Raw genomic sequence first — 18154 nt, 5'->3', positions numbered from 1 at the left:
TGTCTACCCACACCCCGTCTAGCCAACACCCTGTCTAGCCCACACCCTGTCTAGCCCACACCCTGTCTAGCCCACACCCCTGTCTAGCCCACACCCTGTCTAGCCCCACACCCTGTCTAAGCCCACACCCCGTCTAGCCCACACCCTGTCTAGCCACACCCTGTCTAGCCCACACCCGTCTAGCCAACACCCTGTCTAGCCCACACCCCGTCTAGCCCGCACCCCGTCTAGCCAGCACCCCGTCTAGCCAACACCCCTGTCTAGCCCACACCCCGTCTAGCCAACACCCCATCTAGCCAACAACCTTGGCATCACCCAGGTGGTTTCTCCACACTGGTAGTGGATGAGGTGAGTTCCTGTCCCCCTACATACCGAAGCACCTTGAACACCAGGTAGAAGATACCTACATAAACACTTCCAAACATGACTACATCAGAGTAGCGGTACTCACCAGTACTGAGGCATCTGGAGCAGCTTGCCATAGAGGGCTGTACTGAAGGAAGGGATGAGAGGGGACAGAGGGAGGAAACCGCCTGTACTGTCCAGACAGGTCAAACCAGCCTGGACTCCAAACACCTAGAGGAGGGAGAGACAACACTGTATATAGACATAATATGACCTAGAGGAGGGAGAGACAACACAGTATATAGACATAATATGACCTAGAGGAGGGAGAGAGAGAGAGTGAGAGAGAGACAGAGAGACAGTGAGAGAGCGAGAGAGAGAGAGAGAGAGAGAGAGAGAGAGAGCGAGAGACAGACACAGTGAGAGAGAGAGAGAGAGAGAGAGAGAGAGAGAGACAACAGTGAGAGAGAGAGACACAGTGAGAGAGAGAGAGAGAGAGACACAGTGAGAGAGAGAGAGAGAGAGACACAGTGAGAGAGAGAGAGAGAGAGAGACACAGTGAGAGAGAGAGAGAGAGAGACACAGTGAGAGAGAGAGAGAGAGAGAGAGAGAGAGAGAGAGAGAGAGAGAGAGAGAGAGGAGAGAGAAACAGAGAGACAGAGAGAGAGACACAAGTGAGAGAGAGTGAGAACAATGATCAGTAGTCTGTCTCATATCTAGTCTTTCATAAACAGCCATGTTTCAGACTCCTACTCTGACCAAATGCCTGTCATTAGTGGGCGGGGTCTACTGACAGCTTCAGGAATGCCTTCACCCCAACACATGACTCAGTAATCCAGCCAATCACAGAGAGGATTACAGGCCAGTCAATATTTAGATATGAGAGTGGGCGGGTTCTACTGACAGCTTCAGGAATGCCTTCACCCCAACACCATGACTCAGTAATCCAGCCAATCACAGAGAGGATTACAGACCAGCCAATCACAACAGGGTGTCTCTGACTGACCCGCATGCCTATTAATCACAGCCTCATTACCCATGCTCCGTTACACACTGTGTTTACGTACGGGTCGCCTACAGTAATATTTGACCCGTCATGTGGACTAGAGGCGGCCATCTTTAATATGTTGTATTAGCTCTATTAGACTCTGACTGGGGTCCAGCTGTGACAACAGCAACGGGGCCAGCAGCTGGTAGTAGCAGGAAGTACACAGACCTGCCCTGATACACACATAGACCTGCCCTGATACACATAGACCTGCCCTGATACACATAGACCTGCCCTGATACACATAGACCTGCCCCTGATACACATAGACCCTGCCCTGATACACATAGACCTGCCCTGATACACACAGACCTGCCCTGATACACATAGACCTGCCCTGATACACATAGACCTGCCCTGATACACATAGACCTGCCCTGATACACACAGACCTGCCCTGATACACACATAGACCTGCCCTGATACACATAGACCTGCCCTGATACACATAGACCTGCCCTGATACACATAGACCTGCCCTGATACACACATAGACCTGCCCTGATACACATAGACCTGCCTGATACACATAGACCTGCCCTGATACACATAGACCTTGCCCTGATACACACATAGACCTGCCCTGATACACACATAGACCTGCCCTGATACACATAGACCTGCCCTGATACACATAGACCTGCCCTGATACACACATAGACCTGCCCTGATACACATAGACCTGCCCTGATACACATAGACCTGCCCTGATACACATAGACCTGCCCTGATACACACAGACCTGCCCTGATTACACACATAGACCTGCCCTGATACACATAGACTGCCCTGATACACATAGACCTGCCCTGATACACACAGACCTGCCCTGATACACCACAGACCTGCCCTGATACACATAGACCTGCCCTGATACACATAGACCTGCCCTGATACACTTAGACCTGCCCTGATACACATAGACCTGCCCTGATCACACAGACCTGCCCTGATACACATAGACCTGCCCTGATACACATAGACCTGCCCTGATACACATAGACCTGCCCTTATACACACAGACCTGCCCTGATACACACATAGACCTGCCCTGATACACATAGACCTGCCCTTATAGACATAGACCTGCCCTGATACACACATAGACCTGCCCTGATACACATAGACCTGCCCTGATACACATAGACCTGCCCTGATACACATAGACCTGCCCTTATACACACATAGACCTGCCCTGATACACATAGACCTGCCCTAATACACATAGACCTGCCCTGATACACATAGACCTGCCCTGATACACATAGACCTGCCCTGATACACACAGACCTGCCCTGATACACATAGACCTGCCCTGATACACATAGACCTGCCCTGATACACACAGACCTGCCCTGATACACATAGACCTGCCCTGATACACATAGACCTGCCCTGATACACATAGACCTGCCCTGATACACACAGACCTGCCCTGATACACACATAGACCTGCCCTGATACCATAGACCTGCCCTTATAGACATAGACCTGCCCTGATACACATAGACCTGCCCTGATACACATAGACCTGCCCTGATACAAACAGACCTGCCCTGATACACATAGACCTGCCCTGATACACATAGACCTGCCCTGATACACACAGACCTGCCCTGATACACATAGACCTGCCCTGATACACATAGACCTGCCCTGATACACATAGACCTGCCCTGATACACACAGACCTGCCCTGATACACATAGACCTGCCCTGATACACACAGACCTGCCCTGATACACACAGACCTGCCCTGATACACATAGACCTGCCCTGATACACACAGACCTGCCCTGATACACATAGACCTGCCCTGATACACATAGACCTGCCCTGATACACACATAGACCTGCTCTTATACACACATAGACCTGCCCTGATACACATAGACCTGCCCTGATACACACATAGACCTGCCCTGATACACATAGACCTGCCCTGATACACATAGACCTGCCCTGATACACATAGACCTGCCCTTATACACACATAGACCTGCCCCTGATACACATAGACCTGCCCTGATACACATAGACCTGCCCTGATACACATAGACCTGCCCTGATACACATAGACCTGCCCTGATACACATAGACCTGCCCTTATACACACATAGACCTGCCCTGATACACATAGACCTGCCCTGATACACATAGACCTGCCCTGATACACATAGACCTGCCCTGATACACATAGACCTGCCCTGATACACATAGACCTGCCCTTACACACACAGACCTGCCCTTACACACACATAGACTTGCCCTGATACACACAGACCTGCCCTTACACACACATAGACTTGCCCTGATACACATAGACCTGCCCTGATACACATAGACCTGCCCTGATACACATAGACCTGCCCTGATACACATAGACCAGCCCTGATACACATAGAATGGCCTTATACACATAGACCTGCCCTGATACACACAGGCTAAGTATAGATCTGGGAAACCGGACCAGAATTTAGTCAGAGAGGCTTAGTATGGATCTGGGAAACTGGACCAGAATGTAGTCAGAGAGGCTTAGTATGGATCTGGGAAACTGGACCAGAATGTAGTCAGAGAGGCTTAGTATGGATCTGGGAAACTGGACCAGAATGTAGTCAGAGAGGCTTAGTATGGATCTGGGAAACTGGACCAGAATGTAGTCAGAGTGGCTTAGTATGGATCTGGGAAACCGGACCAGAATGTAGTCAGAGTGGCTAAGTATTAGTCCTGAGACCTTCAGGTCTGTCTGACCAGGAGAGGTGGCTATGGTCCTATAGTCCCAGGTCCTCAGGTCTGTCTGACCAGGATAGATGGCTATGGTCCTATAGTCCCAGGTCCTCAGGTCTGTCTGACAAGGAGAGGTGGCTATGGTCCTATAGTCCCAGGTCCTCAGGTCTGTCTGACCAGGAGAGCTGGCTATGGTCCTATAGTCCCAGGTCCTCAGGTCTGTCTGACAAGGAGAGGTGGCTATGGTCCTATAGTCCCAGGTCCTCAGGTCTGTCTGACCAGGAGAGGTGGCTATGGTCCTATAGTCCCGGGTCCTGAGACCTTCAGGTCTGACTGACCAGGAGAGGTGGCTATGGTCCTATAGTCCCAGGTCCTCAGGTCTGTCTGACCAGGAGAGTTGGCTATGGTCCTATAGTCCCAGGTCCTCAGGTCTGTCTGACCAGGAGAGCTGGCTATGGTCCTATAGTCCCAGACCTTCAGGTCTGTCTGACCAGGAGAGGTGGCTATGGTCCTGTAGTCCCGGGTTCTGAGACCCTCAGGTCTGTCTGACCAGGAGAGGTGGCTATGGTCCTATAGTCTCAGGTCCTCAGGTCTGTCTGACCAGGAGAGGTGGCTATGAGGTTAAATGGGTCTGCATGGGTAGGTCTGACCACCCATGGGCCAAACATTAACCTCTCTGTGACCCTGGCTGTAAGATAAGGACTGACAGTGTGCCTGGCAAACATCCAGGTCTTAGAAAAACACCAGAAAGAGACCAGGACAGAGTCCATTAGATACAGCTCCATTACATCCTGGCTTTAAAGCACCACAGAGAAGCATTACTGGCTTCCTAACCAAGAGGTTAAGATCAGGGGGTTACCACTCACAGTAACAGCACTCTCTCAGGGCAGTGGGAGGCATCTAGATCTTCCCGAGAACACATGTCTAGTCTTCCACTCTGAGACCTGGGAGTTCAACTAGAAATCAAACCGAAATACTTTACGGTCATAAAGAAGTCAAGTACCAGAAGCATCCCTTGCTGAGCGTGCTCAAGAGAGAGAGAGACAGAGAGAGAGAGAGAGAGACAGAGAGAGAGAGAGAGAGAGAGAGAGAGACAGAGAGAGAGAGAGAGAGAGAGACAGAGAGACAGAGAGAGAGAGAGACAGAGAGAGAGAGAGATAGAGAGACAGAGAGAGACAGAGAGAGAGAGAGACAGAGATAGAGAGGAGAGACAGAGAGAGAGAGAGAGAGAGAGACAGAGAGAGAGACAGAGAGAGAGAGAGAGACAGAGAGAGACAGAGAGACAGAGAGAGAGAGAGAGACAGAGAGAGAGAGAGACAGAGATAGAGAGGAGAGACAGAGACAGAGACAGAGAGAGAGAGACAGAGAGAGAGAGAGAGAGAGAGAGAGAGAGAGAGAGAGAGAGAGAGAGAGAGAGACAGAGAGAGACAGAGAGATAGAGGTAGTGAGGAATGGTTCCTCATTAGAAACTACTGTTATTATTGGCATATACAATGACAACCAGATGGTGAATGTGAACGAGGTGAGTTCTGCATCATTAACAGCTATCTGAAGTGGTACTCAGACTGGAAGCAACACACCTCTCTGTCCTCTCAGCCAAACTACCAGGAGACTAAACAGGATCCTCAGAACGCTGACAGAAACACTCTAGAATCTCTACTGTTCTATTTTAGAATCACAAAGCAAAACATTAAAATTGTAGAAGTTGTTCTATTCAAAAAGGACTTGTTTAACTGTATCTATCTTTATCTCTAGAAATAGACCTACAACAAACAGAAAGAGCCTTCTAACTAGAACTGCTACACCTATATGATAATATACATCCTAGATGGTGTTGAACTAACCAGAACTGTTACAACTATCTGATAATAGACATAGATGATGTTGAACTAACCAGAACTGCTACAACTATCTGATAATATACATCCTAGATGGTGTTGAACTAACCAGAACTGCTACAACTATCTGATAATATACATAGATGGTGTTGAACTAACCAGAACTGCTACAACTATCTGATAATATACATCCTAGATGGTGTTGAACTAACCAGAACTGCTACAACTATCTGATAATATACATAGATGGTGTTGAACTAACCAGAACTGCTACAACTATCTGATAATATACATCCTAGATGGTGTTGAACTAACCAGAACTGCTACAACTATCTGATAATATACATCCTAGATGGTGTTGAACTAACCAGAACTGCTACAACTATCTGATAATATACATCCTAGATGGTGTTGAACTAACCAGAACTGCTACAACTATCTGATAATATGCATAGATGATGTTGAACTACTTCTAGTTTCAGAACGCTGATGAACAATCTCCAGTCTTTAATTTAGAAATCAGAATTCAAATGAAAACACACACAATAAGAACAAGATTAGCAAGTTCTCTAAAGGAGAGGACAGAGCTGTAAACGGAGGTCTCTGGCGTTAACCACCTAAAGGAGAGGACAGAGCTGTAAACGGAGGTCTCTGGCGTTAACCACCTAAAGGAGAGGACAGAGCTGTAAACGGAGGTCTCTGGCGTTAACCACCTAAAGGAGAGGACAGAGCTGTAAACGGAGGTCTCTGGCGTTAACCACCTAAAGGAGAGGACAGAGCTGTAAACGGAGGTCTCTGGCGTTAACCACCTAAAGGAGAGGACAGAGCTGTAAACGGAGGTCTCTGGCGTTAACCACCTAAAGGAGAGGACAGAGCTGTAAACAGAGGTCTCTGGCGTTAACCACCTAAAGGAGAGGACAGAGCTGTAAACGGAAGTCTCTGGCGTTAACCACCTAAAGGAGAGGACAGAGCTGTAAACGGAGGTCTCTGGCGTTAACCACCTAAAGGAGAGGACAGAGCTGTAAACGGAGGTCTCTGGCGTTAACCACCTAAAGGAGAGGACAGAGCTGTAAACGCAGGTCTCTGGCGTTAACCACCTAAAGGAGAGGACAGAGCTGTAAACGGAGGTCTCTGGCGTTAACCACCTAAAGGAGAGGACAGAGCTGTAAACGGAAGTCTCTGGCGTTAACCACCTAAAGGAGAGGACAGAGCTGTAAACGGAGGTCTCTGGCGTTAACCACCTAAAGGAGAGGACAGAGCTGTAAACGGAGGTCTCTGGCGTTAACCACCTAAAGGAGAGGACAGAGCTGTAAACGCAGGTCTCTGGCGTTAACCACCTAAAGGAGAGGACAGAGCTGTAAACGGAGGTCTCTGGCGTTAACCACCTAAAGGAGAGGACAGAGCTGTAAACGGAGGTCTCTGGCGTTAACCACTTAAAGGAGAGGACAGAGCTGTAAACGGAGGTCTCTGGCGTTAACCACCTAAAGGAGAGGACAGAGCTGTAAACGGAGGTCTCTGGCGTTAACCACCTAAAGGAGAGGACAGAGCTGTAAACGGAGGTCTCTGGCGTTAACCACCTAAAGGAGAGGACAGAGCTGTGAACGGAGGTCTCTGGCGTTAACCACCTAAAGGAGAGGACAGAGCTGTAAACGGAGGTCTCTGGCGTTAACCACCTAAAGGAGAGGACAGAGCTGTAAACGGAGGTCTCTGGCGTTAACCACCTAAAGGAGAGGACAGAGCTGTAAACGGAGGTCTCTGGCGTTAACCACCTAAAGGAGAGGACAGAGCTGTAAACGGAGGTCTCTGGCGTTAACCACCTAAAGGAGAGGACAGAGCTGTAAACGGAGGTCTCTGGCGTTAACCACCTAAAGGAGAGGACAGAGCTGTAAACGGAGGTCTCTGGCGTTAACCACCTAAAGGAGAGGACAGAGCTGTAAACGGAGGTCTCTGGCGTTAACCACCTAAAGGAGAGGACAGAGCTGTAAACGGAGGTCTCTGGCGTTAACCACCTAAAGGAGAGGACAGAGCTGTAAACGGAGGTCTCTGGCTTTAACCACCTAAAGGAGAGGACAGAGCTGTAAACGGAGGTCTCTGGCGTTAACCACCTAAAGGAGAGGACAGAGCTGTAAAAGGAGGTCTCTGGCGTTAACCACCTAAAGGAGAGGACAGAGCTGTAAACGGAGGTCTCTGGCGTTAACCACCTAAAGGAGAGGACAGAGCTGTAAACGGAGGTCTCTGGCGTTAACCACCTAAAGGAGAGGACAGAGCTGTAAACGGAGGTCTCTGGCGTTAACCACCTAAAGGAGAGGACAGAGCTGTAAACGGAGGTCTCTGGCGTTAACCACCTAAAGGAGGGGACAGAGCTGTAAACGGAGGTCTCTGGCGTTAACCACCTAAAGGACTGAGGAGGGTTTACTATCTGTTGGGCTGACTGTCTAACAACATGGAGGACAGGGGCTGACTGTCTAACAACATGGAGGACAGGGGCTGACTGTCTAACAACATGGAGGACAGGGGCTGACTGTCTAACAACATGGAGGACAGGGGCTGACTGTCTAACAACATGGAGGACAGGGGCTGACTGTCTAACAACATGGAGGACAGGGGTTTACTATCTGTTGGGCTGACTGTCTAACAACATGGAGGACAGGGGTTTACTGTCTGTTGGGCTGACTGTCTAACAACATGGAGGACAGGGGTTTACTGTCTGTTGGGCTGACTGTCTAACAACATGGAGGACAGGGGTTTACTGTCTGTTGGGCTGACTGTCTAACAACATGGAGGACAGGGGTTTACTGTCTGTTGGGCTGACTGTCTAACAACATGGAGGATAGGGGTTTACTGTCTGTGGGGCTGACTGTCTAACAACATGGAGGACAGGGGCTGACTGTCTGTTGGGCTGACTGTCTAACAACATGGAGGACAGGGACTGACTGTCTAACAACATGGAGGACAGGGGTTTTACTGTCTGTTGGGCTGACTGTCTAACAACATGGAGGACAGGGGTTTACTGTCTGTTGGACTGACTGTCTAACAACATGGAGGACAGGGGTTTACTGTCTGTTGGGCTGACTGTCTAACAACATGGAGGACAGGGGCTGACTGTTTGTTGGGCTGACTGTCTAACAACATGGAGGACAGGGGCTGACTGTCTGTTGGGCTGACTGTCTAACAACATGGAGGACAGGGGTTTACTGTCTGTTGGGCTGACTGTCTAACAACATGGAGGACAGGGGCTGACTGTCTGTTGGGCTGACTGTCTAACAACATGGAGGACAGGGACTGACTGTCTAACAACATGGAGGACAGGGGCTGACTGTCTGTTGGGCTGACTGTCTAACAACATGGAGGACAGGGGTTTACTGTCTGTTGGGCTGACTGTCTAACAACATGGAGGACAGGGGTTTACTGTCTGTTGGGCTGACTGTCTAACAACATGGAGGACAGGGGTTTACTATCTGTTGGGCTGACTGTGTGTCACCTTGAGGTAGCAGTGTGTGTGTGTGTGTGTGTGTGTGTGTTACCTTGAGGTAGCAGTGTGTGTGTGTGTGTGTGTGTGTGTCACCTTGAGGTAGCAGTGTGTGTGTGTGTGTGTGTGTGTGTTACCTTGAGGTAGCAGTGTGTGTGTGTGTGTGTGTGTGTTACCTTGAGGTAGCAGTGTGTGTGTGTGTGTGTGTGTGTGTGTGTGTGTGTGTGTGTGTGTGTGTGTGTGTGTGTGTGTGTGTGTTACCTTGAGGTAGCAGTGTGTATAACAGTGGTGCAGCAGGTTATCAGAGGGCTGGCTGAGAGAGGAGACGGTATTGATGAGCTCAGGGGCGAACATGGGAACAGAGTGTTCCACATTAACGCTGTCCACCTGGAACCTGAGGGCCGGCAGAGGCCGCATCGCCTGGAAGACTGGCACACTGACCGGACCTGGTGGGGCCTGGAGGGAGAGAGGAGGAGAGGGGGGTGTAGGGTCAGTGGCAGTCCCTGGTCTACATGGTAGGAGGAGAGGAGAGGAGAGGAGAGGAGAGGAGAGGAGAGGAGAGGAGAGGAGAGGAGAGGAGAGGAGAGGAGAGGAGAGGAGAGGAGAGGAGAGGAGAGGAGAGGAGAGGAGAGGAGAGGAGAGGAGAGGAGAGGAGAGGAGAGGAGAGGACATTATCCAGTCTACCTTCTGTCCCATGATGACAGGAATCAGTGTGTGTAGGAGGTTGAACTCGGCCATGTTGAGGGTGACAGTGACCTTCTGCAGGGTGAGGCAGGTCAGCCTGGTAGGGATAAACTCCTCCAGCACTGATACCTCCTCCTGGGAGGCTGGAGCCCGGGGCACCTCCACTGGGTCTGAGAGAGAGAGAGGGGAGGAGGGAATAGGGAGAGAGGGGAGGAGGGAATAGGGAGAGAGAGGGAGGGGGTGTAGAGAGAGGGGAGGAGGGAATAGAGAGAGAGGGGAGGAGGGAGTAGAGAGAGAGAAAGAGAGAGAGAGAAAGAGAGAGAGAGAAAGAGAGAGAGAGAGAGAGTAGAGAAAGAGAGGCAGAGAGAGAGAGAGAGAGAGACAGAGAGAGAGAGACAGAGAGAGAGGTAACAGGGTGAGTCAGGTGACGATAAACTCCTCCAGGACCACTACCTCTTCCTGGGCTCCTTGACAGGGAGGGGTCAGAGAGCACAGGGGTCAGAGAGCACAGGGGTCAGAGAGCACAGGGGTCAGAGCGCATCACTAGTTAACATGCACCTTCTCTCCCTGAACTGAAAGGCATTGTAACAGAGAGAACACACAGGGCAGGAATACACACACACACACACACACACACACACACACACACACACACACAGGGCAGGAATACACACACACACACACACACACACACACACACACAGGGCAGGAATACACACACAGGGCAGGAATACACACACACACACACACACACACAGGGCAGAAATAAACACACACACACACACACACACACACACACACACACACAGGGCAGGAATACACACACACACACACACACACACACACAGATCCTTTGAAGACCTCTAATTACTCTATGTTTGTAACAATTGAAAGCAACGGATGTTCTGGTTTCAACAGAACTCTGACTCTGGAAAACGACCTCTCTTTCCAAAAATCCCCCAGATGATGTCACCGCTGGCCGCACCAAGTCCACGGCCGACAAAGGTGTTTGGTTTGACCTTTCGACCTTCACAAACAGATTACAGAGGATCCGACTAGGGGACATTATAATAACAGTGATGATGGACACTATGGGGACATTATAATAACAGTGATGATGGACACTATGGGGACATTATAATAACAGTGTTGTCTTGATGGACACTATGAGGACATTATAATACCAGTGATGTCTTGATGGACACTATGGGGACATTATAATAACAGTGATGTCTTGAGTGATGGACACTATGAGGACATTATAATAAGTCTTGTCTTGATGGACACTATGGGGACATTATAATAACAGTGTTGTCTTGATGGACACTATGGGGACATTATAATAACAGTGATGTCTTGAGAGATGGACACTATGAGGACATTATAATAACAGTGTTGTCTTGATGGACACTATGAGGACATTATAATAGCAGTGATGTCTTGATGGACACTATGGGGACATTATAATAACAGTGATGTCTTGAGAGATGGACACTGAGGACATTATAATAAGTCTTGTCTTGATGGACACTATGGGGACATTATAATAGCAGTGATGTCTTGGACACTATGGGGACATTATAATAACAGTGATGTCTTGGACACTATGGGGACATTATAATAACAGTGATGTCTTGAGAGATGGACACTATGAGGACATTATAATAGCAGTGATGTCTTGAGAGATGGACACTATGAGGACATTATAATAGCAGTGATGTTGGTATCTACCTGGTTGTGGTTGGTAACTACCAGGTTGTGGTTGGTATCTACCTGGTTGTGGTTTGTAGTAGGGTTGGTATCTACCTGGTAGTGGTTTGTAGTAGGGTTGGTATCTAACTGGTTGTGGTTGGTATCTACCTGGATGTAGTTTGTAGTAGGGTTGGTATCTACCTGGTTGTGGTTGGTATCTACCTGGTAGTGGTTTGTAGTAGGGTTGGTATCTACCTGGTCGTGGTTTGTAGTAGGGTTGGTATCTACCTGGTTGTGGTTGGTATCTACCTGGTTGTGGTTTGTAGTAGGGTTGGTATCTGCCTGGTTGTGGTTGGTATCTACCTGGTTGTGGTTTGTAGTAGGGTTGGTATCTACCTGGTTGTGGTTGGTATCTACCTGGTTGTGGTTTATAGTAGGCTTGGTATCTACCTGGTTGTGGTTGGTATCTACCTGGATGTGGTTGGTATCTACCTGGTTGTGGTTGGGATCTACATGGTTGTGGTTTGTAGTAGGGTCGGTATCTACCTGGCTGTGGTTTGTAGTAGGGTTGGTATCTACCTGGTTGTGGTTGGTATCTACCTGGTTGTGGTTTGTTGTAGGGCTGGTATCTACCTGGTAGTGGTTTGTAGTAGAGTTGGTATCTACTTGGTTGTGGTTTGTAGTAGGGTTGGTATCTACCTGGTTGTGGTTGGTATCTACCTGGTTGTGGTTTGTAGTAGGGTCGGTATCTACCTGGTTGTGGTTTGTAGTAGGGTCGGTATCTACCTGGTTGTGGTTGGTATCTACCTGGTTGTGGTTTGTAGTAGGGTTGGTATCTACCTGGTTGTGGGTTGTAATCTACCTGGTTGTGGCTTGTAGTAGGGTCGGTATCTACCTGGTTGTGGTTGGTATTTACCTGGTTGTGGTTTGTAGTAGGGTTGGTATCTACCTGGTAGTGGGTTGTAGTAGGGTTGGTATCTACCTGGTTGTGGTTTGTAGTAGGGTTGGTATCTACATGGTTGTGGTTGGTATCTACCTGGCTGTGGTTTGTAGTAGGGTTGGTATCTACCTGGTTGTGGTTGGTATCTATCTGGTTGTGGTTGGTATCTACCTGGTTGTGGTTTGTAGTAGGGTTGGTATCTACCTGGTTGTGGTTTGTAGTAGGGTTGGTATCTACCTGGTTGTGGTTTGTAGTAGGGTTGGTATCTACCTGGTTGTGGTTTGTAGTAGGGTTGGTATCTACCTGGTTGTGGTTTGTAGTAGGGTTGGTATCTACCTGGTTGTGGTTGGTATCTACCTGGTTGTGGTTTGTAGTAGGGTCTACCTGGTTGTGGTTGGGATCTACATGGTTGTGGTTTGTAGTAGGGATGGTATCTACCTGGTTATGGTTGGTATCTACCCGGTTGTGGTTTGTTGTAGGGTTGGTATCTACCTGGTAGTGGTTTGTAGTAGGGTTGCTATCTACCTGGTAGTGGTTTGTAGTAGGGATGGTATCTACTTGGTTGTGGTTGGTATCTACCTGGTTGTGGTTGGTATCTACCTGGTTGTGGTTTGTAGTAGGGTTGGTATCTACCTGGTTGTGGTTGGTATCTACCTGGTTGTGGTTTGTAATAGGGTTGGTATCTACCTGGTTGTGGTTTGTAGTAGGGTTGGTATCTACCTGGTTGTGGTTGGTATCTACCTGGTTGTGGTTGGTATCTACCTGGATGTGGTTGGTATCTACCTGGTTGTGGTTGGTATCTACCTGGATGTGGTTGGTATCTACCTGGATGTGGTTTGTAGTAGGGTTGGTATCTACCTGGTTGTGGTTGGTATCTACCTGGTTGTGGTTGGTAACTACCTGGCTGTGGTTTGTAGTAGGGTTGGTATCTACCTGGTTGTGGTTGGTATCTACCTGGTTGTGGTTGGTAACTACCTGGTTGTGGTTTGTAGTAGGGTTGGTATCTACCTGGATGTGGTTGGTATCTACCTGGTTGTGGTTGGTAACTACCTGGTTGTGGTTTGTAGTAGGGTTGGTATCTACCTGGTTGTGGTTGGTATCTACCTGGATGTGGTTTGTAGTAGGGTTGGTATCTACCTGGTTGTGGGTGGTAGTAGGGTTGGTATCTACCTGGTTGTGGTTGGTATCTACCTGGTTGTGGTTTGTAGTAGGGTTGGTATCTACCTGGTTGTGGTTTGTAGTAGGGTTGGTATCTACCCGGGTGTGGTTGATAACTACCTGGTTGTGGTTTGTAGTAGGGTTGGTATCTACCTGGCTGTGGTTGGTATCTACCTGGTTGTGGTTGGTAACTACCTGGTTGTGGTTTGTAGTAGGGTTGGTATCTACCTGGTTGTGGTTGGTAACTACCTGGTTGTGGTTTGTAGTAGGGTTGGTATCTACCTGGTAGTGGTTTGTAGTAGGGTTGGTATCTACCTGGTTGTGGTTGGTATCTACCTGGTTGTGATCTACCTGGTTGTGGTTGGTAACTACCTGGTAGTGGTTTGTAGTAGGGTTGGTATCTACCTGGTTGTGGTTGGTAGTAGGGTTGGTATCTACCTGGTTGTGGTTGGTAACTACCTGGTTGTGGTTTGTAGTAGGGTTGGTATCTACCTGGTTGTGGTTGGTATCTACCTGGTTGTGGTTGGTATCTACTTGGTTGTGGTTGGTATCTACCTGGTTGTGGTTGGTAACTACCTGGTTGTGGTTGGTAGTAGTGTTGGTATCTACCTGGTTGTGGTTGGTAACTACCTGGTTGTGGTTTGTAGTAGGGTTGGTATCTACCTGGTTGTGGTTGGTATCTACCTGGTTGTGGTTGGTATCTACCTGGTTGTGGTTAGTATCTACCTGGTTGTGGTTGGTAACTACCTGGTTGTGGTTGGTAGTAGGGTTGGTATCTACCTGGTTGTGTTTGGTATCTACCTGGTTGTGGTTGGTATCTACCTGGTTGTGGTTTGTAGTAGGGTTGGTACTCGTGGTCCATGGCGCAGGCCAGCATCTTGAGAAGGCGGTGCACGGCGCTGCTGTTGAGCCGTAAGTCCAGAGGTCCGACCACCAGCCTCTTGACAGACGTCTCTTGGACAGGGGGGACCGGTTCTTCTTTAGGCCCTGTCGCCATGGTGAAGTCCTGCTGCCCTACACACACTGGGACAGAGAGACACAGAGGGTCAGAACCACACACACACTGGGACAGAGACACAGATGGTCAGAACCACACACACACTGGGACAGAGACACAGAGGGTCAGAACCACACACACACTGGGACAGAGAGACAGAGAGTCAGAACCACACACACACTGGGACAGAGAGACAGAGAGCCAGAACCACACACACACTGGGACAGAGACACAGAGGGTCAGAACCACACACACACTGGGACAGAGACACAGATGGTCAGAACCACACACACACTGGGACAGAGAGACAGAGGGTCATAACCACACACACACACACACACACGAACGTACTCACACACTACACACACGTTTGCGCACACACACACTCTCTCTCTCTCTCTCCTCGGCCCTCTATGTGATGTATATTCCAAATGTCCATTCTATCACTCAGCCGTCCCATTATTCACCGATGACACGCAGGTCACTGTTAGAATGATTTACAGCCACCTCTCTCTTATACAACTGGATCCATTAAAACTAGGGGGCGGAGGAGAAGAGGGGACTAAACTGGATCCATTAAAACTAGGGGCGGAGGAGAAGAGGGGACTAGACTGGATCCATTAAAACTAGGGGGCAGAGGTGAAGAGGGGACTAAACTGGATCCATTAAAACTAGGGGGAAGAGGTGAAGAGGGGACTAAACTGGATCCATTAAAACTAGGGGGCGGAGGTGAAGAGGGGACTAGACTGGATCCATTAAAACTAGGGGGCGGAGGTGAAGAGGGGACTAGACTGGATCCATTAAAACTAGGGGCAGAGGGGACTAAACTGGATCCATTAAAACTAGGGGGCGGAGGTGAAGAGGGGACTAAACTGGATCCATTAAAACTAGGGGGCGGAGGAGAAGAGGGGACTAAACTGGATCCATTAAAACTAGGGGGAGGAGGAGAAGAGGGGACTAAACTGGATCCATTAAAACTAGGGGGCGGAGGTGAAGAGGGGACTAGACTGGATCCATTAAAACTAGGGGCAGAGGGGACTAAACTGGATCCATTAAAACTAGGGGGCGGAGGTGAAGAGGGGACTAAACTGGATCCATTAAAACTAGGGGGCGGAGGAGAAGAGGGGAGTAAACTGGATCCATTAAAACTAGGGGGCGGAGGTGAAGAGGGTACTAGACTGGATCCATTAAAACTAGGGGGCGGAGGAGAAGAGGGGACTAGACTGGATCCATTAAAACTAGGGGGCGGAGGAGAAGAGGGGACTAAACTGGATCCATTAAAACTAGGGGGAGGAGGAGAAGAGGGGACTAAACTGGATCCATTAAAACTAGGGGGCGGAGGAGAAGAGGGGACTAAACTGGATCCATTAAAACTAGGGGGAGGAGGAGAAGAGGGGACTAAACTGCATCCATTAAAACTAGGGGGCGGAGGTGAAGAGGGGACTAAACTGGATCCATTAAAACTAGGGGCGGAGGTGAAGAGGGGACTAGACTGGATCCATTAAAACTAGGGGCAGAGGGGACTAAACTGGATCCATTAAAACTAGGGGGAGGAGGAGAAGAGGGGACTAAAATGGATCCATTAAAACTAGGGGGCGGAGGAGAAGAGGGGACTAAACTGGATCCATTAAAACTAGGGGGTGGAGGAGAAGAGGGGACTAAACTGGATCCATTAAAACTAGGGGGCAGAGGTGAAGAGGGGACTAGACTGGATCCATTAAAACTAGGGGGCGGAGGAGAAGAGGGGACTAAACTGGATCCATTAAAACTAGGGGGCGGAGGAGAAGAGGGGACTAAACTGGATCCATTAAAACTAGGGGGCGGAGGAGAAGAGGGGACTAAACTGGATCCATTAAAACTAGGGGGCGGAGGAGAAGAGGGGACTAAACTGGATCCATTAAAACTAGGGGGCAGAGGTGAAGAGGGGACTAGACTGGATCCATTAAAACTAGGGGGCGGAGGAGAAGAGGGGACTAGACTGGATCCATTAAAACTAGGGGCAGAGGGGACTAAACTGGATCCATTAAAACTAGGGGGCGGAGGTGAAGAGGGTACTAGACTGGATCCATTAAAACTAGGGGGCGGAGGTGAAGAGGGTACTAGACTGGATCCATTAAAACTAGGGGGCGGAGGAGAAGAGGGTACTAGACTGGATCCATTAAAACTAGGGGGCGGAGGTGAAGAGGGTACTAGACTGGATCCATTAAAACTAGGGGGCGGAGGAGAAGAGGGTACTAGACTAACATTATTTCATCATGTGATGTACATACATTCATTACACACAGAACACCGTCAGAACACACAGAACACCGTCAGAATAAACAGAACACTGCCAGAACACACAGAACACCGTCAGAACACACAGAACACTGCCAGAACACACAGAACACCGTCAGAACACACAGAACACCGTCAGAACACACAGAACACCGTCAGAATAAACAGAACACTGCCAGAACACACAGAACACCGTCAGAACACACAGAACACTGCCAGAACACACAGAACACTGCCAGAACACACAGAACACCGTCAGAACACAGAGAACACTGTCAGAATAAACAGAACACTGCCAGAACACACAGAACACCGTCAGAACACACAGAACACTGCGCAGAACACCGTCAGAACACACAGGCTCTGTCCCATGGCACCCTATTCCCCATAGGCCTCTGGTCAAAGTAGTGCACTATGTAGGGAACAGGGTGCCATTGGGCCCTAATCTAAAGTAGTGCACTACGTAGGGAACAGGGTGCCATTTGGTCCTGGTCTAAAGTAGTGCACTACATAGGGAACAGGGTGCCATTTGGTCCTGGTCTAAAGTAGTGCACTACATAGGGAACAGGGTGCCATTTGGTCCTGGTCTAAAGTAGTGCACTACATAGGGAATAGGGTGCCATTTGGGATGTGCTCAGAGGGTTCACAGGGCCAGACATGAATTCCTGTTCCACTGAATGAATCGGGGGTTCAAATTCCTGTTTGATTTTGGAGATTAAACGTGTCACTTCCTCTCCCCTGTCTGCGTTGCTATTGGCTGTGGCGGATGAGGACTAATATACACCATGTGGCAGCAGTTAGATCAGATGAAGGACGGAGAGTGATGAAATTAGCTGGGATTTAAAGAATTACAACCATCTCCCATTCCTCCCTCCCAAAACCATCACATTACTTCTCTGTGAAGTCAATAGCGAGTCTGCGAAAACTTGCGATGACTTCGGAAAAACAGGATCGAGTTCCGTTTTAACCTAAAAAGTTT

At 49.1% G+C, this 18154-nt stretch overlaps 1 protein-coding gene across 1 annotated transcript in view; it reads right to left on the bottom strand.

Moving 5' to 3' along the window:
- LOC116373372 (vacuolar protein sorting-associated protein 13B) overlaps positions 1-18154 on the bottom strand; it is a gene marked incomplete at its 5' end in the record, with an annotated part of 130288 nt that overhangs the window by 74252 nt on the left and 37882 nt on the right. Inside the window, 4 exons of the mRNA XM_031821907.1 lie at positions 452-576; positions 9689-9883; positions 10112-10281; positions 14724-14924. Of these exons, the coding sequence (XP_031677767.1) occupies positions 452-576; positions 9689-9883; positions 10112-10281; positions 14724-14924 (691 nt within the window). The remainder of the gene's footprint in view (positions 1-451; positions 577-9688; positions 9884-10111; positions 10282-14723; positions 14925-18154) is intronic.

Source organism: Oncorhynchus kisutch, unplaced genomic scaffold (assembly GCF_002021735.2).
Source record: "Oncorhynchus kisutch isolate 150728-3 unplaced genomic scaffold, Okis_V2 scaffold4031, whole genome shotgun sequence".
NCBI lineage: Eukaryota > Metazoa > Chordata > Actinopteri > Salmoniformes > Salmonidae > Oncorhynchus > Oncorhynchus kisutch.
This window is presented reverse-complemented; position numbering and strand designations above follow the sequence as displayed.